General features: G+C 41.6%; 1 protein-coding gene across 3 annotated transcripts in view; it reads right to left on the reverse strand.

The window, feature by feature from the left end:
* KCNH1 (potassium voltage-gated channel subfamily H member 1) overlaps window positions 1-27,859 on the reverse strand; it is a 387,096-nt gene that overhangs the window by 351,283 nt on the left and 7,954 nt on the right. For all 3 annotated transcript variants that reach the window (XM_086693674.1, XM_086693677.1, XM_086693675.1), the window contains exons 2-3: window positions 8,159-8,282; window positions 4,391-4,497 (exon numbers count right to left, since the gene is read on the reverse strand). In XM_086693674.1, coding sequence (XP_086549800.1) covers window positions 4,391-4,497; window positions 8,159-8,282 — 231 coding nt within the window. The remainder of the gene's footprint in view (window positions 1-4,390; window positions 4,498-8,158; window positions 8,283-27,859) is intronic.

Genomic DNA, 27,859 nt, shown 5'->3' on the forward strand with positions numbered 1-27,859 from the left:
TCCTGGGCACCACCCAGGGCCAAGTAGACGGAGGGGAGAGCCAGTCAGTGGACACCACCGATGAAGTCCCCACACTCAGTCCTCCCAGTCCTGGAGGAGACATTCCTGGACCTCTCTCCTTCATAACTGCCTCTTCCTCCCTCCCCCAGCAGGCCGCAACCATCTCATCAAGGGAGGGGGGAGTCATTCCTAAGTGTGTCCCTGACCTCCAGTTTCCTATGCTCCATTCCATCTCCCCCACTCTACTGGAGTCATCTTTATAAAATGTAAATCTGCTTATATATTTAACGCCCCTCACCCCCACCCTCTTTCTCAACCAGTGTTCTTAAGGCGAATTCTAAACTCTATAATGTGCCTATGTTCCTGGTCCCTCCAAACCTCTCCAGCCTCAATAGTTACCCCTTTTCAGTGTATATGTTTATGTAATTACTCCTTGAGTTTGGGGGGAGCATTTGCTGTGTGTCAGGCACTGTGCTGGGTCCAGGGGATCCAGCCGTGCAGGAGACACACCCTGTAGGCATGGAGGTCAGTTTTCACTACAGCTGCCCTCTGTCCTGGCTGTGCAGCATGTGATACGTGCACAGCAGTACTGGCATCACCTAGGAGCAGAGGCTCAGACCCTTTCACAGGCCTACTGACCACAACTAGCACTGCAATGTGCAGGTGGTTTCTTATGCATGTCAAAGTCTGAGAAGCCCTGCTTCAGGTCTCTTGAAACTTCAGTGCTTGCTCTAACCACATGCCTTTCATCAGCCCTGGCTACTCTTTGCCCTTCCCTCTGCCTAACTCCCACCCTCCCTCAGTTTCTGCATGATTTCCTGTCTGCTAGGAAGACTTCCTTCCCTGCCCTCCTAAGTTAGGGTTCAGTGACCTCCTCCAAATGGTGTCACCATCAAAACACATACACACACACACACACACACACACACACACACACACACACTTAGGAAGTAAGTATTTAAAAAAAGGAGGGGGGCACCTGGGTGGCTCAGTTCATTGAGCATCCGACTTTGGCTCAGGTCATGATCTCACAGTTCGTGGGTTCGAGCCCCACATCAGGCTCACTGCTGTCAGCCTGTCAGCACAGAGCCCACTTCAGATCCTCTCTCCCTCTCTCTCTATTCCTTCCCCACTTGCACTCACCCCAAGATAAATGAACATTAAAAACAAACAACAACAGGGGCGCCTGGGTGGCGCAGTCGGTTAAGCGTCCGACTTCAGCCACGTCACGATCTCGCGGTCCATGAGTTCGAGCCCCGTGTCGGGCTCTGGGCTGACAGCTCAGAGCCTGGAGCCTGTTTCGGATTCTGTGTCTCCCTCTCTCTCTGCCCCTCCCCCGTTCATGCTCTGTCTCTCTCTGTCCCAAAAATAAATAAATGTTGAAAAAAAAAAATTTAAAAAAAAAAATTAAAAAAATAAAAAATAAAAACAAACAACAACAAAAAACCACTTAGGGCTTTGTACCGTCTGTTGTACAGGCAGAGGCTGTGTCTGTCTTTTCATAACCACATCCGTAGCATAAAGCCTGTGTCTGACATAGAGTAGCAGGTCAATAAAAAAGCGGTTTAAAAAAAAAAAAGCACAGAATTCAGTGCAAATATAAAATTCCCAGGCTAAATAAACAATTTAAAGTTTCTAAATTCCTTAGGATAGGATGGGATTTGGAGTGGGGGGGGCGGGGAGAGGGCTGGTGAACAGGTTCCTAGGAAGAAACCACCACTATCTGCATTTCATGCTGCATGTTTTACATACAGGCTTAGCCTTTTATGGAACTCCCCACTGGCCCTCTAGACATTTTTGTATAAATCAGAAAGAGAAGCTCCTCCCTCAGCACAGATGTAACGTTAGGCTAGGGTGCACGGAGGATTCGGCACGCAAACCACAAGTTGGTTTCCAGTTGCCACCCCCTCCCCCCATGTAGGGCGTAGCCTGCACAACCATATATGGTGGCCCTGCCTTGTACCCACAGTTAGATAGTCCCAGTCTTGGAAGAATGGCCTTGGAACAAGTACTGGAAACCAGGTCCTGGCTCCACATGACCCTGAGTAACGAATTTAACTTCTTATACAATGGATATCCATAACATCAGCCATGCCTACTGTATGGGGCTTAGAGAATCAACATTTTAAAATAGAGTGGAATCATACCTTCTACAGAGTTTATTTTCTGAAGTCAAAGGGTAAGGTAAAAATTTCAAATGACCAAATTACTCTTGAAAATTCCTTACCACCACTCAGGAAGTAAAGTCCCATGCTAGGCTGACGTGCCCCGCTGGAGACGGGCACGCAGCTCTCAATAAGCCTACCACAACCTGAAAGGAGGGAAGAGATGCTCATTCCTTGGTAGAACAATAGTTGAACTAATTGGCACACATATGTGGGCCATGTCTACCTGAAGTATAGAGTCACCCTCAGTGCAATGAGATGCTTGCAATACAAGGCCTTCAGCCTGGGAGGCAGCTGAGGGAACAGCAAGCGTCCCCCCTCCCATTGCATACCCCCTCTGGAGTATGTACCCCCTGACGGGGCTAGCAAGTGAAATCACTGACTCCATTTAAATTAAGTTCCCCTTTCTCTCCTTTCTGTGCCAAACACATATAATTTGAACAAGTTAAATGCATAGTCTAACGAAGGTTGAAAACTCTGAAGCAAAATATAAATGCAAAGCATTATTTTTGTGATACACCTACCCAATTGGTATTCTGTGTCAAGGGGAAATCCACACTGTCCCGTATGAAAGGCTCCCAGTGTGGAAAACCTTGAACTGACTCCATTAGCTCAAGGCACATGTGCAGAGGAGAAGGCCAGTGTGCTCCTGTAAGAGCTCATGCTTTGGGTTTTGTTCCCCATCAGCACAGAGCCATTCACAGTCTTCACCCCGCTCCTCTCCTGCCTAATAGCGAGGTAGGAATAAGATCTACCGGCTGAAAGAGGGAGATGGAACAAGGAGCCACATTAGCATCAAAGCTACAGGAACAACCCTCTTGGATTCATTGATGCCCTGAGGCAGTCTCTCAGATCAGCACCAGCACAGGCCACCAAACAAACAGTCCTCTCAGCTGGCTGGTCCAACACTTGCAGTACTGAAGAAAAGTCCCAGCACCTTCCAGATAAAAGCAACATGTGCCCTTTGCTTTCCAGAGCAAAATGCATCACTCTGAATGCCACCAAAATAAACACTTATCTTCATATGCTATCTGGGCCACGCGGGAAACGTTGTATTGAACCTATGACCTACCATTCAATCCTACATAAAGAACAGAATGCTTTACAAACAAAGGAAACGTTGTATTGAACCTATGACCTACCATTCAATCCTACATAAAGAACAGAATGCTTTACAAACAAAATCGTTTTTTAAAAACAAAAGCAAAGTACTATTTAACATCTCTGCAACTCTGCTATGACCACATGCCCCACGTTTCCATACTTCTAACATAGCTAATCCCCATTCAACAGGAAACCTCCTAAGAGAAAAGCAAGTTTTAAGCTGTGTATGGCTATTGATGTAAATTCTTCATTAATACACTTTGAGGAAGTATCGTAGCAAAAACAAATACATATTAACACCCCACTGTGAATATTAATACTGTCTCTGATGGAAAGCTGGGGTCATCAGGAGAAGAACTCTATTCAGAAACTGTATTTTTTTAAATGTTTTATTTATTTTTGAGAGAGAAGGAGAATGTGAGCAGAGCAAGGGCTGAGAGTGAGAGGGACAAGGATCCAAAGCAGGCTCTGTGCTGAGGTGCTGAGAGCAGAGAGCCCGACACAGGGCTTGAACTCACGAACTGTGAGATCACAACCTGAGCTGGAGTTGGGACACTCAACCCCCTCAGCCTCCCCTATTCAGAAACTCTTTTTTTTTTTAATTCCAATATAGTTAAACATACAATGTTATATTAGTTTCAGGCATACAACATAGTAACTCAACAATTCTATTACTCAGTGCTCATCAAGATAAGTGTACTCTTAATCCCCTTCACCTAATAGGGCATCTGATGGTGTTACCTACTGTGCTAGGTACTACGGAAGACAAATACAAAGAGGATCTGGCCAGAGTCACTGTCCCACGTCTTCCTTTCCCCCAAGAAGGCTTAAAGTCTACAAATGCCTTGAGCCAACAGCTCACCATACAGGAAAAACACCAACTTGGCAGAAAAAGAGATCAAGAAGTCTTAATTGGTCGGTGACAAGTTCAAATGTTCCATAAGGATCAGGGTAACTCAGCAATCCAAACCTTTTATTCAAAACAGACACAACAGCCTCAGGTAACAACACTCAGCTGATGGAGGAAAAGAAAATGCAAGACAGTAACAAAGGAACAGGACCTCTTTTACTATCCCAAGTGCATAAATAAAGGTATGGTTCAGGATGGTCTTAATACTCACTGTTCTTCTTGTACATCAAAATTTCAAAGGAGTTCATCTCATAGTTCTCAAATGTTTGTCGAACCTTTTCAATTGTGTCTTTATCAGTCAGCTCCCCATACATGAAACTGCAAATCAACCAAAAAGCTGAAGTTAGTTCCACAAATACTGACTATTGTACCATCATATGTTAAATATGTTTCCTATACCCAGCACTGTGATATGTGAAATGAACACACACACACACACACACACACACACACACACACACACACACAAATGGAAACATTCATTCAATCAAGAAAGCTTCACTAATTCAACTGTGACTGGCACTCTACCACTGCTCCCCAAAAATGAACAGTATAATAAGGAAGACATCCAGAAAAGTGTGGATCAGGAAACAGTATGACCAACACTTTTAGAATTACAGAATACAGGCACAGAGCAGTCAGTGAAGGCTTCCCAGGGTAGAGGCAAATGAAATCTAAAGAGCAGGTAGAAATTAATAAGAAGAGGAAGGGAAAAAGCATTCCAGGCAAAAGAAGAGCATATGCAAAGGCACAGAGGTTAAGAGTGAAGTTAATTCTGGAACCTGAATGTAGTTCAGTTCAGTGTGACTGGAATATACACAAGGTGGGGAGATTTCACAACAGGTAACATAGAAATAAAAGCACAGACCAAATCATGAAGGAGCACATGGCATTACAAGCCATGTGAAGTCATTTAAACTTTATCTTGAAAGCAATGGGGTGGAGGGAGCAAACACTGGGAGGTTTGAAGCAAGACAGTTCCATAATCAGATTTGCATTTTAGAAATACAACTCAGCGAAACTTCCCAGGAAAGATGGCAGAATAAATGTGGGCCATATATTTTTCCTCTTCTACTTCCCAACAAAATAAACAAAAGAATGGGAAAAGAATCACAGAAATTCATCAGCCAAAGAATTGCACCAAAGGGTGCAATTTGATGCTCTAAACATTAAGGCAGAGCTGAGGAAAGAAACAGAAGATTCAGCCACTGTCTGTGAAGCTCTGTTTCCTACCCACCCCACCCCAGCCCACCCCCAAAAAAGCACCAGGTTTAAAAAATTGAAATGATAAAATCCTGTAACTCTTAGTACTGCTCACATTTGGAGAAAAGTAGACTAAGGCAGGGCGGGGGTGGTGGAGATAAGTAACATGGAAGAAAATTAGAGAAAACCTCTAGATAGTAGATATTCCTACCGACTAATACTGGTTCTCAGCAGAGGCCCGAAAACTGCCAGGACTGTCCATTTTCCTGGGCCCCACCATGAATATGGTCTGAAGACCCAGATTTGTCCCTCTAGGAATAAGACACACCCCAACTAGGTGGAGTAAACCATGGCACGGGACACTAACAAAATGGAAGAGGACAAAAGCCATCTCTCAATGGGGCAGGAAAAGCCACTCCTGACCACCTCCGGCCTGCATGTGACCAGAAAAGAAGGACACCAACGCCCAGCCTCTGAATCTTGGGTAATGTGGAAGCAGTGGCGTGTGTTCCTAAACAATCCCATCTTCCAAAATTGTGCACGCGGAATGCAATCCAACTTCCTCTTGATGCCTTGAATCACAGAATCTTAGAATTTCAGAGCTACAAAGAACCTCAGAGGCAACCATCAACTCCAATGCTTCGCTTGGCCTCATACTGGAACAGCCTTGAGCTTACTGTAGGCTTCTGCTTGCCAGCACTCTATTAAAAAAAATGTGCCCTAGCTGTTGACTTTATAAGTTCTGTGTCACTTGTGTTATTATGTCCCTTCCCAGCCCACTGAGAGACATTATTATCTATGGTTCACCTTGTGCTTCTCTCATGCAGCACTCTGCTTTTCATCTATGAATCAGGAAAACAGACAACCGAGCTTGTTGAATTACCTTTAAAAAGATGGCTAGATCAAGACTAAATTAGCCCTGCCTGAGAACAAGAGGACTTCTCCTAGGAGGTAAAAACGGAGCTCTGGGACCATCTTATATAGCCAGTTGCCTTTTTTAGCTTTCTCTGAGTTAATTTGCTAGATAAGTGACCCCCATTTATGTGACATGATGGTATACATGCTGGCAGTTTCCTTCACAAGGTAAAATGAATCCCTGTAAAATGGAGACTTGAAATAAGTGAAGTGCCATAATTACTCCCAGCTTCCATCAGTCTTATGTACTGTAATATAACGGTAGCCATAAGTTTCCTTTACCTGGACATTAGATTTCATACGCCTACAATGCAAGAAATAAGCAAAAGAGGTTCCTGAGCCATTAGGAATATAGTGAGCACAAAGGCATGTTTACTTTATTGTTAGGGAGGGGACACTTTCAGAGAATTAAATACGTTTCCTACAGTTGTGCATAAAAAATTTGGCTAACTTAAGTGTCTGATTATAGCCAATAAGAAGCAAGAAAGGGAAGGAAACGTTGCTTCAGTCACACCAAAAAGTGAAGCTAACTCTCCCGATTTGCTTCTATTGTATATGTGTATATACCGATGTAGACGCAGATATGGATGTAGATGCTTATGAGGAGAACCACAAATATAACAGAATTTTATTGCAGTATTTAAGAGTCATAATTTCCAAATCTTTGAGGGAAGAAGGGGAATCTTACATTTCCCATTTCCCAGACCCAAAACACCTAACATATAAGAAAATGGTATTTTCAAAGCATTTAATACTTTTCACCAAACTAGTTACATGGCTGATTTAATACCATCAAAATACAAACCAAAGACTATGCCTGTGTCAGACAGGTTTTGCCACCCTTCAGAGAGGAGTTGCTTTCTTGATCTGGCAGGTCTGGGAAAACGATTCCACTGAATGCAACCACTGAAGACAGAAGACTCCGAAGAAGGCAAGGAGTGAGAGAAGCCCAAGGCTGTGCTGAGCCAAGACCTTGCCAGGGCAGTGCAGGGGGGCGTCTGGCACGGCCAGGGACAGGCTCTACTCTGCTTGCTCTGCTTGCTCTGCTCTCCTCCACACCGTGAAGGTGCTTTAAAAGAGTGTTTCTAGCACCACAGCTCAAGGGTACAGCCTGGTTAGTAACCCGGTCAAATGCATAGGCTATGTGCACTGTTAGCATCATTTGCCTCTGTCTTTGAGGTTATGACCAGAGATGTGACAGAATGATTCAGAAGGCAACAAAATCCTAGCTTTCTTCTCCTTTTCTGGTGAAAAGCCCTATGAACAAAGTCCTTGTTTCCAACATCATAGTGATTCTTCTCAAATAGTCATGTATTTTTTTTTTAATTAATTTCATCATTGGGGTGTGTGGGTGGCTCAATCAGCTAAGTGTCTGACCCTTGGTTTCAGCCCAGGTCATGATCTCACAATTCATGCTGACAGCACAGAGCTTGCTTGAGATTCTCTCAATCTATCTATCTCTCTCTCTCTCTCTAAATGAATAAATCTTAAAAAATTAATTTACTCATCTAAAATTTTATTTCATTTTCATTTAATTTTATTTAATCATCTAACTTTCATATCATGTAGCATCTCACAAACTTTTGAATTCCTGTTTTATAAAGAAAATGACTTTCCTGAGTTTTTCTAGCACCCCTCCCCCACATCTCAGTGACTTCAAGTCCCTCATTTTGTACAGACCATGCTTTAAGGCTTCTTGGATTTCCCAGCATATTGTGTGAACTAGAGGTAATTTACCATAAACATTCCCGTATAAACATTAAATGAGAGAAAGGCAAATCCCACACCAAGTAAGCCATTTTTATTTTTCCAGAAAATACCAGGATAGACTGGTCAACAGAACAACCCCAAACATAAATACCTGCAGGTACTGCTTTTTTGCATCACTTCCGCCCTGTGATAGCCAGACAGCTTGCAAAATCCATCATTGCTGTACACGATAGGCCAGTCCACTATCTGGGCATTCCCCAACACAAAATTAGTATCTGTTAAGAAAAAAAAAAAGAAGGAGAAAAGAAAAGAAAAGAAAAGGGCATATGAGGCAAGACATTAGTTGAGATTCAATGAGGGTATACATAATGTCAACCAATCCAGGTATCTTTGCTTCCCTCTAAAACAGTCTCTTCGACAGGAAAATGGCCCTGTGCAGAATACAAAAGAACAGTCCTTTAGAGCTGAATATTTGGAATCCAAATGCTAAGGTTATTATACTCCAAGAAGAAGTTAGCCAAGGAAGCATACTTAACCAACCAACCGATGAATCTTGCAGAGATCCAGTGATTCCCAGGAGATACATTCAAGTTCTAACTAATCTCAATGAATGTACACTGGTACTATGAAGCAAGAGAGAACATAAAAGGAATTTCTTCTGGGCTCCATCTAGCATCTTAGCCTTATTAGTCTTTTGGCCAAAAGCTACACATTGGCCTTGTTGACCCTGAGTAGCATTTACCCATCCTAAGAGGAGGCAGTCTTCTTAGGAGGCAGAGGAAGAGAGACAGAGGACTGCCTCAAGAAACACACCAGATAGCCCTCCTCTTGGTAAGGAAGTGACTAGACAACCCCCCCCCCCAATACTAGAGCCTTGCAGAACCTGATCAAGAGGCTCGTGATGGCAAAAGGTTTCTTGCTGATTTTGAGATTTTTGTAGCAGCAGACGCCACGTGTCAGAGCTCTTTCACTGACCACCAGCCCACATTCGCTTCAGATGCAGGGATGAAGTCAGCAGGTATGGCTGCTCAGTGGGTTCTCATCACTTCCCACATTTCTGAAAATCAAAAGCCTTCAGTATTTTCTGTGCTCTATCAACTGTCCCTTTTTTTCTCTTCAAGACCTTAAATTAAGCAAATAACATCCAGAATTTAAATATAATCATTTTTAGCTTGGCTCTCTCCTCTCCACAGAATACTTACCCCTTCCTCAAGAAAAGAAAGAACACACACAAACCCTTCTTTATTGTAAACTGATGGGGGTTTGTTTGTGTATGTGTACTGGATAGAGTGAAACAGTAGTGACATATAATGTCTTCATTTAATTGGGAGGTTAATTTTGTTCTAGTACAGCATTTATTATTTATTCACAACATGGGTAACCATCCTTCCTATATGTGGGGAGGAGTGGAGGAATGAAAGGGAGGAGAAATAACTAAATACAGTAATCTACTTTTGAGAATGTTTTCATCTATTTAAAAGGAACATAAAACACAACTTTCATGAAGTTAATCTATAAACCTGTTGAATTTATAAATAAGCTTTTATTGAAAATATACAACCAGTCTTTCCCTCTGTCTTTCCCATATAGTCATGAATACTTGTTGAGTGCCCACTAGGTACCAACCACCTTATAAGACCCTGGAGATATCCAGCCTGATGAGATATGGTCCATGCACTCCAGGAACTTATCAGGACAAGAAGATGTGCACAACCAACTGAAGAAAGCAGTAACAAACTGATTAACTCCAAGGTAGGCAAAGAATTGTGTCTCAGAGGGGTCATATATGAACTTGTTCTAGTCTGGAAAGATGAGTAAGACTCATTCAAACTTTGTGAATGCCTAACATGTATGATACAAAAACAATATTTAGAGAAACAAAAATATGATGCCTGCCTTTGGTAAGGCTGTGGGAGGAAGGGAACATTCCAGACTGAGAAGCAACATGAGCAAAGGCCTGACAGCATGGAACACATAAAGACAGGTGTAGACAGACAAAGGTCAGTCAGGAAGATTGGAGAATGAGCCCAAATACCAGACTGGGATGGGTCTTGACTGTCAAAGATTTTCGACTTTGTTCTAGAGACAGAATAACTCTTTATATGTTGGTCTTTTCTTCCTGAATAATTCACATTTCTTGAAAAGAACTAAGCCTTTAAAAAAAGCACAACATTCACTAAATCACCCCTGAGTGTATATGAAGTCCAGTCAGTTTAACTATCTCTCTTGTTGAGTAAAATTGTCAGTAATTTCCTTCAAAGACTTAGAGCAGTTGAAGAAAACTGAGTGAGCTTTTTCATGGCTAGTGCCCCACTAAAGCTATGTGTTAAGAGGGAATAAGAGCCAGTTATAGATAATAATTGACTGCTTGTGTTTATTTTCTCTCCTCTCTAGGCACCATTAAAATAAAATTAAATGAATTAAAAAGGTACAAATCCACAAAAATTAGAGGAAAAGAAAACAGAAAAAAATGACTATGGAAGAAGCAGAAATAATACAGGAAACAAAAAGAACTTTTTTTAAAAAAAAGATCCCCAGTTAGCATCCTTAGAGAGACTCAAGAGATATTACATCCATAAAACAAGAACAGGATGACAAAGAAAAAAAAAATAAGAGAACATGTAAGACCTCCTGTAAATTAAAAGTGAGTAATTAAAAATTCAATGTAAATGTTAGAAGATAAAGTCTTGCAGAGAGCAGCGCAGAAAAACACAAGAAATATTTTTTAAAAAATAAGACACCCTGATGAACAGGGATGCAAAATTCCTCAACAAGATATTAGCCAACCAGATCCAACAATACATTTAAAAAATTATCCACCACGACCAAGCAGGATTTATACCTGGGATGCAGGGCTGGTTCAATATCCACAAAACAATTAACGTGATTCATCACATCCATAAAAGAAAGGACAAGAACCATATGATCCTCTCAATAGATGCAGAGAAAGCATTTGATAGAATACAGCATCCTTTCTTGATAAAAACCCTGAAGAAAGTAGGGATAAAAGGAGGATACCTCGAGATCATAAAAACCATATATGAACAACCCAACACTAATATCATCCTCAATGGGGAAAAACTGAGAGCTTTCCCCCTAAGGTCAGGAACAAGACAGGGATGTCCACTCTCACCACTGTTATTCAACATAGTATTGGAAGTCTTAGCCTCTGCAATCAGACAACACAAAGAAAAAAAGGCATTCAAATCAGCCAGGAGGAAGTCAAACCTTCACTCTTCGCAGATGACATGGAACTCTACAAGGAAAACCCAAAAGATTCCACCAAAAAACTGCTAGAACTGATCCATGAATTCAGCAAAGTTGCAGGATATAAAATCAATGCACAGAAATCAGTTGCATTCCTATACACCAACAATGAAAGAGAAATCAAGGAATCGATCCCATTTACAGTTGCACAAAAAAAAAACATAAAATACCTAGGAACAAATCTAACCAAAGAGGTGAAAAATCTATACACTGAAAACTATAGAAAGCTTATGAAAGAAATTGAAGAAGACACAAAAAAATGGAAAAAGATTCCATGCTCCTGGATAAGAAGAACAAATATTGTTAAAATGTTGATACTACCCAAAGCAATCTACATATTCAGTACAATCCCTATCAAAGTAACACCAGCATTCTTCACAGAGCTAGAACAAATAATCCTAAAATGTGTATGGAACCAGAAAAGACCCCGAATAGCCAAAGAAATCTTGAAAAAGAAAACCAAGGCAGGAGGCATCACAATCCCAGACTTCAAGCTGTACTCCAAAGCTGTAATCATCAAGACAGTATGGTACTGGCCCAAGAACAGACACTCAGATCAATGGAACAGAATAGAGAACCCAGAAATGGACCCACAAACGTATGGCCAACTAATCTTTGACAAAGCAGTAAAGGATATCCAATGGAATAAGGACAGTCTCTTCAGCAAGTGGTGCTGGGAAAACTGGACAGTGACATACAGAAGAATGAACCTGGACCACTTTCTTACACCATACACAAAAAGAAACTCAAAATGGAATGAAGACCTCAATGTAAGACAGGAAGCCATCAAAATCCTAGAGGAGAAAGCAGGCAAAAACCTCTTTGATCTTGGCCGCAGCAACTTCTTATTCAACACGTCTCCAGAGGCAAGGGAAACAAAAGCAAAAATGAACTATTGGGACCTCATCAAAATAAAAAGCTTCTGCACAGTGAAAGAAACAATTAGCCAATCTAAAAGGCAACCAATGGAATGGGAGAAGATATTTGCAAATCACATATCAGATAAAGAGTTAGTATCCAAAATCTACAAAGAACTTATCAAACTCAACACCCAAAAAACAATCCAGTGAAGAAATGGGCAAAAGGCACGAATAGACACTTCTCCGAAGACATCCAGATGGCCAACCGACACATGAAAAAATGCTCAACATCACTCATCATCAGGGAAATACAAATCAAAACCACAGTGAGATACCACCTTACACCTGTCAGAATGGCCAACATGAACAACTCAGGCAACAACAGATGTTGACGAGGAATCGGAGAAAGAGGATCTCTTTTGCATTGTTGGTGGGAATGGAAACTGGTGCAGCCACTGTGGAAAACAGTATGGAGCTTCCTCAAAAAACTAAAAATAGAACTACCCTATGACCCAGCAATTGCACTACTAGGCATTTATCCACGGGATACAGGTATGCTGTTTCAAAGGGACACATGCACCCCCATGTTTATAGCAGCACTATCAACAATAGCCAAAGTATGGAAAGAGTCCAAATGTCCATCGATGGATGAATGGATAAAGAAGATGTGGTGTGTATATGTATTATTCCGCAATCAAAAAGAATGAAATCTTACCATTTGCAACTACGTGGCTGGAACTGGAGGGTATTATGCTAAGTGAAATTAGTCAGAGAAAGACAAAAATCCTATGACTTCACTCATATGAGGACTTTAAGAGACAAAACAGATGAACATAAGTGAAGGGAAACAAAAATAATATAAAAACAGGAAGGGGGACAAAACAGAAGAGATTCATAAATATGGAGAACAAACTGAGGGTTACTGGAGGGGTTGTGGGAGGGGGGATGGGCTAAATGGGTAAGGAGCATTAAGGAATCTACTGCTGAAATCATTGTTGCACTATATGCTAACTAATTTGGATGTAAACTTTAAAAAATAAAAAAGAAAATAAAAAAGAAATAAGACAGAGAGGACCAATCCAAGAGGAATAACTTGCCTCCTAACAGGAACAGCAGAAAGAACAACATGAGAAAAAGCCAGAGACATTTTTTTTTAATTAAAACAATCAAATGTAGAATAAAGATATTCAGATGTGCAAAGAGCTCTTATTTCTCACATATTCTTCCTCAGGAAGTTACTTGGGGATGTGTATCAGCAAAGTGAAGGAGTAAGGAAAGAAGACAACATGTGAACTAGAAGGAAGAGTGGCTCCAAATATAGAAAGCAGGAAGGAAGCTAATAGAAAGATTTAGCACAGAATGGTTCAGAGAACAGAAGTTCCAGAAGAGAGTTATCTAGGGAAAGAGGAAGTCAGGTTCTGATAACTTTCTTGATCACCTGAAACAACATAAAAAGTCAATATGGTTATTATAATTTGGGGAAGAAAGGCAGGAAAAATTAGAAGCATCAAAGAAAACAAAAGCTGTACAAGAAAGGAAACCAAACCACACTATGTCATTATCGCTCTCACAACAGTGTAAACACCTTATTAATTTCCAATATTTAAAACCAACATATGGTCAAGGCATGAAATACTTAACTATAAGTATCTGAATATAACTGTATCAATTCCAACACTGTGAAAATGCAAATGATAAGTTGAGAGAGAGAAGTGAGAACAATCATGGGATGGTGTCTAGTGGTGACATAATAAAAAAGAAAGGTATATAGGAGTGCCTGGGTGGCTCTGTCAGTTAAGTGTCTAACTCTTGAATTTGGCTCAAATCATGATCCCAGGGTCATGGGATCCAACCCCAAGTTGGGCTCCATGCTAGGTATGGAGCCAGCTTGAGATTTTCTCTCTCTCTGCCCCTCCCCTGCTCATACTCACTTTCTCTCCTTCTGTCAAGAAAGAAAAGAAAAGAAAAAAGAAAAGAAAAGAAAAGAAAAGAAAAGAAAAGAAAAGAAAAGAAAAGAAAAGAAAAGAAAGAGGAAGGAAGGAAGAGAAAGAAAGAGAGGGAGGAAGGAAGAAAGAGAGGGAGGGAGGGAGGGAGGGAGGGAGGGAGGGAGGGAGGGAGGGAGGAAGGAAGGAAGGAAGGAAGGAAGGAAGGAAGGAAGGAAGGAAGGAAGATTTTCCTTAAAGTTGCAAAGATAACCAATAAAGGAGTAAAATAATTGTATTAGGAGAAAAGGGTAGAAAGTAAATAAAGTGAGATAAAAACTCAGCTAAATTAACTGAAGTCAACAGCTAATAGCTAAAAGTGATAAATCTAGAAATAGCTGTAATGCATATTATTTAGAGACATGGCAGAAACTATAAGAAGAAACAGCTAAAATTAGAGTATGTGACTTCTGGTGAGCAGGATAGGCAAAGGGACAAGGCACGGGATGATTCTTTTTCTTCATAAGCTTCTTCAGTTTGATTTTTTTCAACCAAGAACGTATATTACTTTGATAAAAATAAGTATATTCTTAATTTTTAATGAACTTAATCAGAAAAAATTAACTTATTGATTATTTTTTTTATTTGCTAAAAAATGAGAACAGGATACACTCAAGCTCCAGATATCACTGCAATTTCCCATAACTGCATTCTGGCCATCCCTGAAATGTGCTCACCCTTCCTCAAGCATTTCCATTGTCCCTGGGGTGCAGATAACAGCCTTATCTGGGAAAAACCATGTCTCCTAGTATCTTCTTGGACTTGAGAAAGGAAATAGAAAAATAGGAAGTAGTGTAGGAATAGAAACATCAACCTACTGATCATCCAGACAGAGGATTTCTCAATCATAGATTTCAAAATTCCAAAATAGTTATCTCTCACTGTTAACCCAAGCAAGAAATTATAGTTGGCAGGGAGCAAGATTCCCTTGTCACTATGTGATAGAAGATTTAGGAATTCCCTCTTTACTGAAGGATGTGGACTGAATGAAGGCAAGAATTCCAGTCCTAGTCACAAAGTCATTTGCCTCCAACAGGAGAGAAATTCTTCCCCCTTCCCCTGCCTCTCCCTTGCACACACGTATATCCTACTATGGTTGGCTGGAAAGGGAGAATATTCTAGATTCCCTTCAATTCCTAAGCTACAAATAATTGACCTGCAAATTGACTTCCAAAATCCAATCTATTTATAAATTGTGGGCTACCTATACAAATAACATCACATGTATCATCAGAAACTAAGAGATTTCATACAGGCAATATTCCAGGTATTAATAATAATGTATACCATTTATTGTTATTTACTCTGTGCCAGGCTCTGTACTGAGACTTTATCATATATTAAGGTGGGGTTTTTTAACCATTGTAACAATCTTTGTGAGGTGGTATTACTTTACTAAAGGAAGTGTCATGGATTTCATCATTTTACTCATGAGTACACTGAGCCTCTGCAGACACAGTCAGTCATAGCAGGTTAGAGTTAGGATTTGAATCCAGGTCTATATGACTTCAAAATCCATGCTTTTAATCATCATATTACATCACCTCTCTCTTACTCCATTAAGTACTAAAATCAGACCATTTCTATGAAAATCTTTGTAACACATTAATGTTCCTTCCTATAAAAATACTAAGTATAATGAGACCTTTAATTGATGAGTCAATAATGCCATTATTGTTATCATATATCATGATTCTATCTTGTGATCTACAATGATGTCCTCAGGAAATATTGATGTGGGTAGAAGCAATTGTTTCTCATCTAAATGTTTTCAATGTTTTGTCTCTTTCCTCACTTGCAAATTATCACTTCCCACTTCTTAAAACATAGTATGCTGACCTATTCTATAACAGCACTGCTTCCACACAGTGATAGAAGAGAAGGGACAGGAGAGGAGGGGACACTTTGTGCCTGGATCCCCATCTGACATCTGTGGAGAGGACACCACACTGGCAACTTAAAGGTGCTGCAGAGTAAACCTGGCTGTATTAGCCTCCTGAGCACTGCCTCAGCTCTTATGGAGTCTGGAAAGGATCCAGAAGCTTCCAACTATGCCACTAGTGCTGAAGTTGCATAAGCAGATGGTTATCACAGTGGAGTGAAGCGACCCAGTAGCCAAAGGCTGTGTGTCAAACTGCCCCACTTGGGGGTTCAGGCAAATATCAGAGATGAGCTGCACAGTCAATGGGGGCCTAGATGGGATCAAGTTACATACACACACACACATTTACACACATACACATAATACACACATATGCACACACATACACATATACACACACACACAAGGGAGTATGTGTTGGGTTGAGGCAGGGCATCAAGTTCTGTTGCCTCTACCCCACACACCATCATGGGGAAAAGCAATGGGAAGGGCAGAACTGGATTCTGAGCACAAGAGACTAAGTCACCTAAAAAAGAATAGTTAAGGGGCACCTGGGTGGCTCAGTCGATTAAGCGTCCGACTTCGGCTCAGGTCGTGATTTCATGGTTTATGGCTTCGAGCCCCGCATTGAGCTCTATGCTGACAGCGCGGAGCCTGGAGCCCACTTCGGATTCTGTGTCTCCCTCTCTCTCTGCCCCTTCCCCCTCTCCCTCTTTCTCTCTCAAAAATAATAAATAAGCACCTTAAAAAAAGAATAGTTAAGGGGCGCCTGGGTGGCGCAGTCGGTTAAGCGTCCGACTTCAGCCAGGTCACGATCTCGCGGTCCGTGAGTTCGAGCCCCGCGTCAGGCTCTGGGCTGATGGCTCGGAGCCTGGAGCCTGCTTCCGATTCTGTGTCTCCCTCTCTCTCTGCTCCTCCCCTGTTCATGCTATGCCTCTCTCTGTCCCAAAAATAAATAAAAAACGTTGGAAAAAAAAAATTTAAAAAAAAAAAAAAAAAAGAATAGTTAAAATGGAAGAGCTGGAGATACTACTATTTGGGATATTCATAATCTCCCTTTGCTGTTGAGTGGAGCGGGAGCTTCTGAGGGAGATAAGATTTGCTAAATAAAATAAAGAAGTGGATCTAGGTGGGTCTGAGTCAATTTGCTACCATGCCTCCAGAAGTATGTCTGCAAAAGAGATAGGTTCAGAAAGTGGGAATCCCGTGAAAAAAAGTGCAATAAATTCTGGTGCAAGAACCCCATGACAGCACTTTTGCTTAACCAAGTCTTAATTCCTCCAGGCGGTTGGCTATGTTCCCGCTGGTGAAGAATGCCAAAGAAGAGGGCTCTAGTGAAGTGACATGGACTTTCTAGTCAAATGGAGAGACATGCACTACATATCCAAACATAAATGACTCTGGGATTATTTACTATTTTCCAAGCTGAATATATGAAAATTTATTTCAAAGCCAAACAAAACTTAATTAGGTAAGTATCCCACTGCATGAACAAAACATCAAAAAACAGACTGCCTCAGAACTGGCCTGATCTGGATATAAGTGATTTGGAGATTGTAAACTGGAAAATGTTAGGATATCTGCCATTCTTCATCAGTGAAAAGGGCATCATCACCTTCAAGACTGCATGTATTAACAGTCACTGGATCATTACTCCATAAGGTAGACAGACACTGGTATTAATCCATTTTTACAGATATTGTACAAAGGCTTAGTAAATCGAAGAAACTTTCCCTAGGTCATATGTCTGGTAGAGCTGGGACTGTCTAACACTGTATCAGGGTTCTCCACAGAAACAGAACCAATAGGAGGTGTGTGTGTATGTGTATGTGTGTGTGTATTTATATATGTAAAGAAAGAGGGAAAGATTTATGATAAGGAATTGGCTCATGTGATTATAAAGGCTGACAAGTCCCAAGATCTGCAGTTGGCAAGCTGGACACCCAAGAGACATAATGGTGTAGTTCCAGTTCAAGTCTAAATGCCTAAGAAACAAGAGAGCTGATGGTGTAGGCCAAGGAAGAGCCAATGTTTCAGTTCAAACCCAAAGGTAGAGAGAAACTAATGTCTCAGCTTAAAAGTAGTCAGACAAAAGGGGAAAGTCAGCCTTTTGTTCTATTCAGGCCTTCACCTGATTAGATGAAACCCACTCACAGTAGGGAGAGCAATCTGCTTTATTCAGTCTACTGATAGAAAAATTACACTCATCTAAAACCATCGCAAAAACACCCAGAAAAATATTTGACCAAATATCTTGACATACTCTAACCAAGTCAAGTTTACACACAAAAATTAACCATCACAAACACTAAAGCCAATGCTCTTAACTGTATAATGCCCTGCAGTAATCTTTAACAGAAATCAGCAGAACCATAGCTCACAAATTCTGCAGCTCCCTCAAAGTCCTTGGTAGTACTCCAGGACTCTAGATTTGGCAGAATACAGTACCTCTATAAAGCTCTACTTTGATAAATAGCTTTTATGATAAATAGCTTTTTATGATAAATAGCTATTTATCTTTCCATGCCTGGGGCTTCCACTGAGAGAAAGGAGTAGCTACCCATCCCCAGAAAGAAGTGTTAAAATGAATACGTTGACCTCCTTCTTCACCCCCCTCATTTATACCTGCCTAAGTAGATTGATCAAGCTATCAGTAGGTATCTCAAGGGCAAGGGGAATCCACTCTGCGTATCTTGACCTCTCAGACTTGCCTGTGCCTGGTGTGGTACGGAAAGCCAGGGCCTGAACGACTTCTCTCAGAACCCATTTGTGACAGCCCTCTGTTCTGTCATCTCCAGCTTCTTGGCCTAGGAGTGACTCATGGTCTAGAGGCCAAAGTCCAGGCTTGAGGAGGGAGACAGGTGTGCAGCATGTTCCCTTGTCCAGTTTAATAGTTATAAATCTGATACCGTATTTTGACCTTCATGTGGCTCCTTCAGAGAGTCTTCACTTGGGTAAAACTCTGGAGGGATAAAGGTTAAAGGCTCTCCAACACATTGACGCAGATCAAGGCTCCAAGAGACCAAAGGTTATTCAGAGGTCATCTGCTTTCCTGCCTCCTGGCACTATCAAACCAATCACCGGTTACAGTCTTCATAAAATACCTACAAAGGAAGAGGCAATACAATCCCTTCCAGAGCATTGCTGGTGCTTTATAAGTCCTTTTCACCTTCTCTCTTCTTTTAGTAGGGACCAGCCCCTTACATGTCTCAGGCCCATGGCTCTGACAACTGGTACGGTCAGTTGAGATTATACTGGTAGCCCCCAATAAACCATGCCTCCTCACATTCATGCCCTTATTTATTATTTAGTTCTCTCACCTTAAATCTGGGTGGGCCTGTGATTTGCTCTGACCAACAGACTGCGGTAGAATGGATGCTATGCCAATCCCAGGCCTACACATTTAAGGTCCAGAAGCATCTGCTTCTGCACTCTTGGGAGCCCTGAGCTGCCAGGTGAGCCCAGAGCTATACATCTGGAGACACCATATGGAGAATCTACAAGCACAGGGCACCAAGTAGGACAGAGGCCATGAGATTAAACAGAGAAGCACCAAGGAACCTCATCAACAATTAAAACTAATGGGAGAATGGGGAGGGGGTGGGTAAAAGACACCCTATTAATCCACCCTTCCCCAGCAATCCCTAGGGTCCCCAGAGCACCGTCTGAAAGAACAACCATGGGGACAACCACAAGGTGGGTCCTAGTGGCAGCACTGTCCCTAATGTGCTGTGTGAATGTCACTTCAGCTCTAGGGATCTCAGTGGAAGCAAACTAGTTTTCTATGCTTCCGGCAGCAATAAAATCTGACTAAGTAACCAGATTCATAACAAAGAACAAATCAGATGAAGCCTCTACAACCTGCAATCACCCACCCTTGTGGAGTAATCAACCAGTCATTAACTTGAAATATCACTTCTCTAAATGCTGGACTCTGTAGAGTCTAGACCACTTTAAAAATAACAGAAACAGAAGATGTGGTATATATATACAATGGAATACTGTTCTGTGATGAAAAAGAATGAATCTTGCCATTTGCAACAATGTGGATGGAACTAGTGTATTATGCTAAGAGAAATAAGCCAGGCAGAGAGAGACAGATACCATATGATTTCACTCATATGTGGAATTTGAGAAATACAACAGATGAACATAGGGGAAAAGAAGCAAAAATAAGATAAAAATAGAGGGGGACAAGCCATAAGAGACTCTTAAATACAAAGAACAAACTGAGGGTTGCTGGAGGGAGGTGGATGGGGGATGGGTTAAATGGGTGATGGGCATTAAGCAGGGCGGGGGGGCACTTGTTGGGATGAGCACTAGGTGTCATATGTAAGAGATGAATCTCTGGGTTCTACCCCTAAAGCCAAGACAACACTGTATGTTAACTAACTTGAGTTTAAATTTAAAAAATAACAGAAACACCTTCTAAACTTAACTAAGTGGAAAGTGATACATTTCAGGTGAACCATGTTGTACCAGGCTTTTTGCTCAGTGAATTGCCTGGTTTTAGAGACATGATATGATGTGCCATTTTAATGTAAAAGTATACCATGTTGTCAAGGGAGGCTCTAGTAAAAATAAATCACATGTTGGTGGGTCAGTTTATATATACAGAAAATGCCTAAATGTGTCTTTGGAATCTATAAAATCCGGGTAAGACATATGCTTTTGACTGTATGTGATAGCTTCTGCAGATAGAATGTGAAACTTCCAGCCAGCCAGTGGCTCATTCTGAAGCACACAGCCTGTTTCCAAATTCATATTCTCTGAACTGATCAAGTCCCTCCTACACTGTTCAGTAAAATGTGTAGGTTCAACTTGGCTGCCCTTGCCATGATTTATTCATTGGCTCTCATCTAAAGTTCCCTGTGTCTCCCGGTCTTTGGTGCAAATTAGCCAGATTCTACTGCCTCCCTCTGATGCCTTTTTACCCCTAAAGGTCTTTAGCTGTAAGAGCAAATGCAATGAAATGTAAGGTTTCCCAAATTCAACCTTCCTCAGCCCACACAGTTTCCTCCAATTTGTAGAATAAAAACAAATACTCTTAAAATTTGAAAGACACCCCCTCCCACCCAGTGTAAAGTTTCTTCAGCCGATTGGGGCCATGAGCCAAACCACACTGTAGTAAGATGGGTCAAAATCATTCCAAACTTACCATTTGCCCATAAAGCATAACACAGAAATATTCTAAAGAGAAATTATTAGAAAATTACTTTTCATCATAATTACCACAAGTAACAAAGGAGAAACTAACTAAAGCAATGGCTTAGAAAGGTGACTCAGTCTGGGCAATCACACAGTAAAAGCCACATTCAGCAAGCAGTTCACACAAATGTATTGTTCCCTGCGAACCCTAGTTATTTGGAGGCCTGTGGTGTACATTTGACAATATGCTTCTAATAACTAGAGATATTTCTCTTAGAAGGGAACATATCTTCGTGATACTTTCACTGCTACAAGATTACTAAGGCTATCTATCAGTGCTCTTATAAAAAGCAAGTTTGAGTAAAATTATTTTTCTTTCTTTTAAAACAATAGAAAAATGATTGAGATAAATGAGAACAAGATGTACGTAAGCACTAGACAAAGACAAGAAAATAATAATTTGATTTGCCTGAACCTAAATAAAATCCATACCAGAAATTAATTTTTTTTAATTTTTTAATGTTTACTTATTTTTGACAGAGAGAGACAGACAGAGACAGAGACAGAGAATGAGCAGGGGAGGGGCAGAGAGAGAGAGAGACAGAATCCGAAGCAGGCTCCAGGCTCTGAGCTGTCAGCACAGAGCCGGACGTGGGGCTCGAACTCACAGACCGCGAGATCATGACCTGAGCTGAAGTCGGACACTCAACCGACTGAGCCATCCAGGCGCCCCCAGAAATTAATTTTTTAAAAAAGCAAAAAAAAAAAAAAAAAAAAAAACCCACCCAGATCAAGATTTGGTAATATTTGGGAGAATGGAGAGGAGATGAGAAACAAGGAGTTAGGTCAGGATGATACACCTAAATAAAACATTTAAAATCTTAATCATGTTTAGGCTCTACTGTGTTTTTCAACAATAAAATTCCATGAAAAGGACCCTTCTAAATTGTCAAGGGCCCAATCCTGGTACAATACAAACTGAACTCCCAAGAGATTTGATAGTTACTTGCTTTGCCTCTAATTTTAATATACTTCATAAATATGTTTTGATTCTATCAGTAAGTTACAATGGAATGAGAGCTTTCCATTTCAATAGCAAACTCAAACTCTGTTTAACTGGGTAGTTTCCCCTAAGTACGTGGTTTCAGAGGCATGACCTCCACCTTCATTCAGCATCAAATTAAAGGATTTTAAAGCATTAAAAACAGATGAATCAGTTTTATAAGCAGTTTGGAAGGGAATAAAACTGTGTGAGAAATGTAAACTTTTTTATGACTCAATGATAGTTTACTTAATAAACAAGAGGTCAGTGGTATGTTGAATTGCTGTGAACAAATATTTGTTGGTGTCATCAGTTGCTAACAAATGGTACAACAGATTAATCAAGTAGGTGTTTTATAGTCATAATCATTTCTTAATGCACATCTTTACATACTACAGTCACTTTGAACAAAACTCTTTGACCATCAGTAAATAACACACAATAAAAATTCATTCCCAGAACTTAAAAAAAAAAGTGACTCAAAGTAAGCAGTATAGAATATTAAGCAGTACTAGACAAAGATTTTTTAATTAGTTTTACATTCGTCTCCTGTGTTATTTTAAAACTTTCTTGGTAAATGGCTCAGTGAGGCTAAAGTATAGCACCATGGTGGATAGAAGGAATCTCAGAGCAGCCCAGTTTAGCACAGCAAATATTTGAGTCCTAAGCATGGCAGGAGTGCAGGGGACACATCTGTCCATTTGAAAGCTCCACCCACCTTCCCTGTCTAGGTGTATCTGCCACAGCCCATACATCACAGAACTCCATACCCTTCCCACCACACAGCCAGGTCGCAGTCACAGCAGACTAGACTGGGAGTGTACAACTAGCCAAGCAACCCACAGTCAGCACTGGGCCAATAAGATTCTCAGAACAAAACCCAGACACTAAGGCCAAGAGATCTATAGAGTTGACTCCATGCAGCTGGTAAGTAAATGGAGAAAGGAGGTCTTGAGAGAGAAACAAGGCACTCAGATACACAGAAGAGCATCTACTGAGGCATGTGATGGGAGAACTGGAAAGAGACAGACAAAGGCAGAAATGGATAGATGGAGGCAGAGACTACAGACAAAGAGAGACAGCAAACAAATGGAAAGAGATGACAGCCAGGTAGTGATGAGGACAGATGGCAGAGAGCAACATGGACAGACAGGAATATAGACAAAAGGCCAAGAGCAACAGAGACAGAAAACAGAGACCATCCATGGCAGGCAGCAGTAGGCAGAGATAGGTGGGAAGACAGATGGAGAGAGGAGAGACAGACAGAATGGAAGCGGGGGGGGGGGGGGGGGGGGAGGAGGGCCAACAGAGAATACAACAGCATGAGCCAGAACTGGAGAATGGGCACCCAAGAGCAAGAGACCTGTAGCAATCCAGGGGTGCCTGGGTGGCTCAACTGGTTAAGTGTCTGACTTTTGACTTCAGCTCAGGTCATCATCTCATGGTTTATGAGTTCAAACCCTGCATCAGGCTCCATGCTGACAGCATGGAACCTGCTTGGGAGTCTTTCTCTCTGCCTCTCTCTCTTCCTCTGTCTCTCTTAAAATAAATAAACTTAAAAAAAAACAGAGAGAGACCTGTAGCAATACATAAAGAGAAGAGAATGTAAGGCTGTTGAAAGAACATACAGGAGAGACAGAGGAGACTGAGACCAAGAGCCAGAAGAAGATAGAGAAAGAGAAGAAAACCAGAAAATTCAAAGAGAGGGCATAACTAGAGACAATTAGAAGGTAGGGATTGGAAGTTGGGGGAGAGAAGGATAGTTAATTTGTATACTGGGATCCACAAAATGGTGGCCACCCCAGCGGCCTGGCCCATGTGACAAATCTAAACCTAAGGCAGCCCACACTGGGAACTGCCTATCAAGGACACCTAACACACACCAATTCCAGTCCTCCAACTCAGCTTCAGCTAGCCTACCTTACCCAGAAAACAGGACCTGCTAGCCTCATAAGGAAATTTCTGACCACCTAACCAACAGTAATGCCATGTTTCTGCGTTGTCTAACACTGCATAAAACCCGCTTTTGTCCCAAATCCCTCTGTAAAAGCCTCTGTTGCCTGTGAGGAACTGTACTCCCCCAATCCATGGATTGTTTTCCCTTGAATAAAGGACATCAAACTAATTATTAATTGTTTGAGTTTTGCCACTGTCAGGAACAACAGAGAAAAGTGGCACACTCCATGAAGTCAGGCCAGAGCACAATCCCTGGACAGGCTCGCCAGGTGGGAAAAGTATAAAGTATAATTTTACCTGACAGAAGGAGAATGACTAGAATTGAGGGCCTCCTCTGTCTTCAGAAAGTATCAGTTATCACTTCAGAATGGCAGATTGATCCCACACATGTATTTCCTCGTTCTGGGATGATGGCTTAAAAATTAAAAGGAACATAACAACAATGAAGAGAAGGGAGTTAACAGCAGGCATGAGCTCCATTTCTGGAAGAGGAAAAGTAGATGGAGGGTAACTATGCAGAAGAGGAAACTACAACTTCAAAATTCCAGAGGGATCTGGCCAAGGAGGGGGCTACTAGGGCCAGCAGGTCCCTGGAGAGAATCAAGACACTGAAACACAAGCTCCTACCTATGGCAGGAACAGCATGTGAGAGAAACTAGAAAACTAATTGAAAGACTATAGAGAAAAAGACCACTCACCCAGTGAACCCTCCTCCATCCACACACCCTAGCACCCAACCATTTACTTTGCAAGTAAAAACAAACAAACAAACAAACAAACAAACAAAAAACACATGGGGTTATCTCACAATCACTGGTCCTCCAACTGCCACATGCATGGAGCCTCCTGGAGGGCTCAGTAAAACACAGTCACTGGGCCCGTTCCCCAGAGTTTCTGATGCACCAGGTTTGAGGTAGGGCCTGAGAATCTGTACCCTTAACAAATTCCTAGAGATTCCACTATTAGAAATTAACTGAAGACAATTTACTTAGTCTCTTTAAACCTCAGTGTCTGCACCTGTAGAATAGGAATAACTGAAGTACCCACAGAACAAGGGTTATAGTGAGCATTAGAAGAGTCAATGCATGTAAAACCTTTACATACTGCCAGACACACGTGAGAAAGGCGATTTGTCTAAGGTCATGATTATAACCAGTAATTACAATGGGTGCTTATAACTAGTACTACTGCCTTCTGATGTCTCTGATAAACTCCCCCATTTACTTATGGTCTTTCCTGACTTCTGAGCTCACGAAAGTGAGAAAAGATAAAGGAAGGAATATAAAAGTAGCTCTTCAGCCAGTAGGGTGACCAACTTGTCGAGTTGAAAAACAAGGCTACACTGCCTTCAGCAGGCAGAAAACAGGGTTTTTTTGTTAAGTTAAAAGAAATATCTGAGCTCACCCCCTCACCAAGTTCACCCCCATGATTAAATCTGGTCTGGACATAAACGTTGAGAAAGTACTTGATCCAGAGAACAAGTAACTGGTTCTATCAGTCAGTTGTGGCATGGAAATAATGGCACACTCAAATAGTTAGAGGAGTGTTTGATAACAAAGCTATTTACAAAGCCATATGGGTGAGGTATGGGCAGTAGCATGCTGGTGAGTCATGGCAAATTATTTATACCATTTGCCAATTTCTGAGGTGCAAATACTCCCAGCATGGTATATTTAAAGCTACCAACGTGAAGTCCCAGAACCTAGAATAGATGCCCATAATCAGATCTTGAAAGGTAGTACCAGCCAGCTGTAGCCTGCCCCCAGAACACCACTAAGGAAAACTTCAGGGACAGCACAGTACCCCCCCCCCCAGGGTTAGTATTGCTTGGAAACTGTAAGCCATTCAGCTCTACCCAAACCCAAAGAGAGCGAGCTGGATATGGAACCTTTAATCGAGGGAAAACAGCGAGGCTATGATATAGGGAGGGAGGGAGAATGCTGTAGAGAGAAAACTGGGAGAATAAACACCACAGAATAAATAAATTCTCCCTCCCATCTCCTGGCGGTATGCCCCACAAGCTGAAGCGAGCCAGGAGCCAGAAGGCAAGTGAGCCTACTGACAAAATCCTTACAGGTTGGCCTCACAGACAGAGAGCAGGTTGGAGAAGAAAAGAGAATGGCCCTAGGGAGGCAAGCAGAAGACAGGCAGTACACGGACTCACAAAGAGGTTCAAAACACAACCTTCATGATAGCAGTGTAGAACTCCAACCAATTCCACACCAACAATGCTGAGAAGACACAAAAGAAAACTAAAACTTAAAAATCTAGTGAGATAAAATAAATACGATCTTACCACTCAAATCAAATTAACTCCATTTTCTTTGCCATGGTTGTGAAGTCCTACTTTAAAATAGAAACCAAACCTAAGCAGGAGCTAAATATCAGTAAAATTTGCCAGTACAGTATCATCTTTGAGATACTGACCCCAGCACTCAAATGTCAGGGCAGGGCACCTATATGCTGCTGCTTTCAGAAAAGAAGGAAAGAAGGAGAGGCCGTTCTTTACAAAAGCACCCAATGTCATGACAGGACCTTTAAATTTGTTTTAATGTTTATTCATTTTTGAGAGAAAGAGACAGAACGAGCAGGGGAGGGGCAGAGAGAGAGGGAGACACAGAATCCGAAGCAGGCTCCAGGCTCCAAGCTGTCAGCACAGAGCCTGACATGGGGTTCAAACTCATGGACCGTGAGATCATGACCTGAGCCAAGGTCGGACACTCAACCAACTAAGCCACCTAGGCAGGACCTTTAAAAAGACATGAGGGGCGCCTGGGTGGCTCAGTCAGTTAAGCGGCCGACTTCAGCTCAGGTCATGATCGCGGTCCATGAGTTCGAGCCCCACGTCGGGCTCTGTGCTGACAGCTCAGAGCCTGGAGCCTGTTTCAGATTCTGTGTCTCCCTCTCTCTGACCCTCCCCTGTTCATGCTCTGTCTCTCCCTGTCTCAAAAATAAATAAAACGTTAAAAAAATTTTAAAAAGATATGAAAAATGATGGTTTGGGAGCACTCTTGGTTAATAATTACATTAATAATTATAGAATTGATTCCGTTAATTTCAGAACATCAGTTTTATGCAACATAGGACTAATCAGAAGATTGTCATTTTAACTATGCAAAATGAACAATCTTAGGATGAGTAAGCAAACGATTACTGGCATAACTGTCTAACACGCAATCGGAAGAATTTCTGGTAGTTTGTCATTAACAGCAGTGCATGACTGTTAGAGTAGAGACCCTGAGAACCGAGGAGATGCTGAAGTTGGTCAGGTCGCAGTGTGTTCAGCAAGACTACACATGCACAGAGAACAACCAGAGCATCAAACAAATTCTAGCATCTAAGATGTGCTATGTGAAAATTAATAATGAGAAACCCTACTAAAATGGAATGCAGAGGCCAGAAAAGGGAGCTCCCACGCCGAACCACTCAACACCAAGAGCTGTCCATTATAGACCCCCAAAGAAGGATCCTCAACAGGAAAGAATCAACAGCTACAGGCCCCAACAGGAAAAGATGTACACTGAATCTCTTAGAAGAATCAACCACCTCAGCAACTCATCCAATGAGAAACCATCATCACCCTGAATTCCTGCCTTTCTCTAATGGATGTTTGTTCAAAACAACCCCTCCCAACTTCCTCCTTCTTCTCCATAAAATAACATTCCTCTCCTTTGTTGGACTAGCCTATGGTTTCTGCCACAGCCTGCTTGTCCCA

This window comes from Puma concolor, chromosome E4, assembly GCF_028749965.1.
Source record: "Puma concolor isolate L17-30 chromosome E4, mPumCon1.1.hap2, whole genome shotgun sequence".
Taxonomy (NCBI): domain Eukaryota; kingdom Metazoa; phylum Chordata; class Mammalia; order Carnivora; family Felidae; genus Puma; species Puma concolor.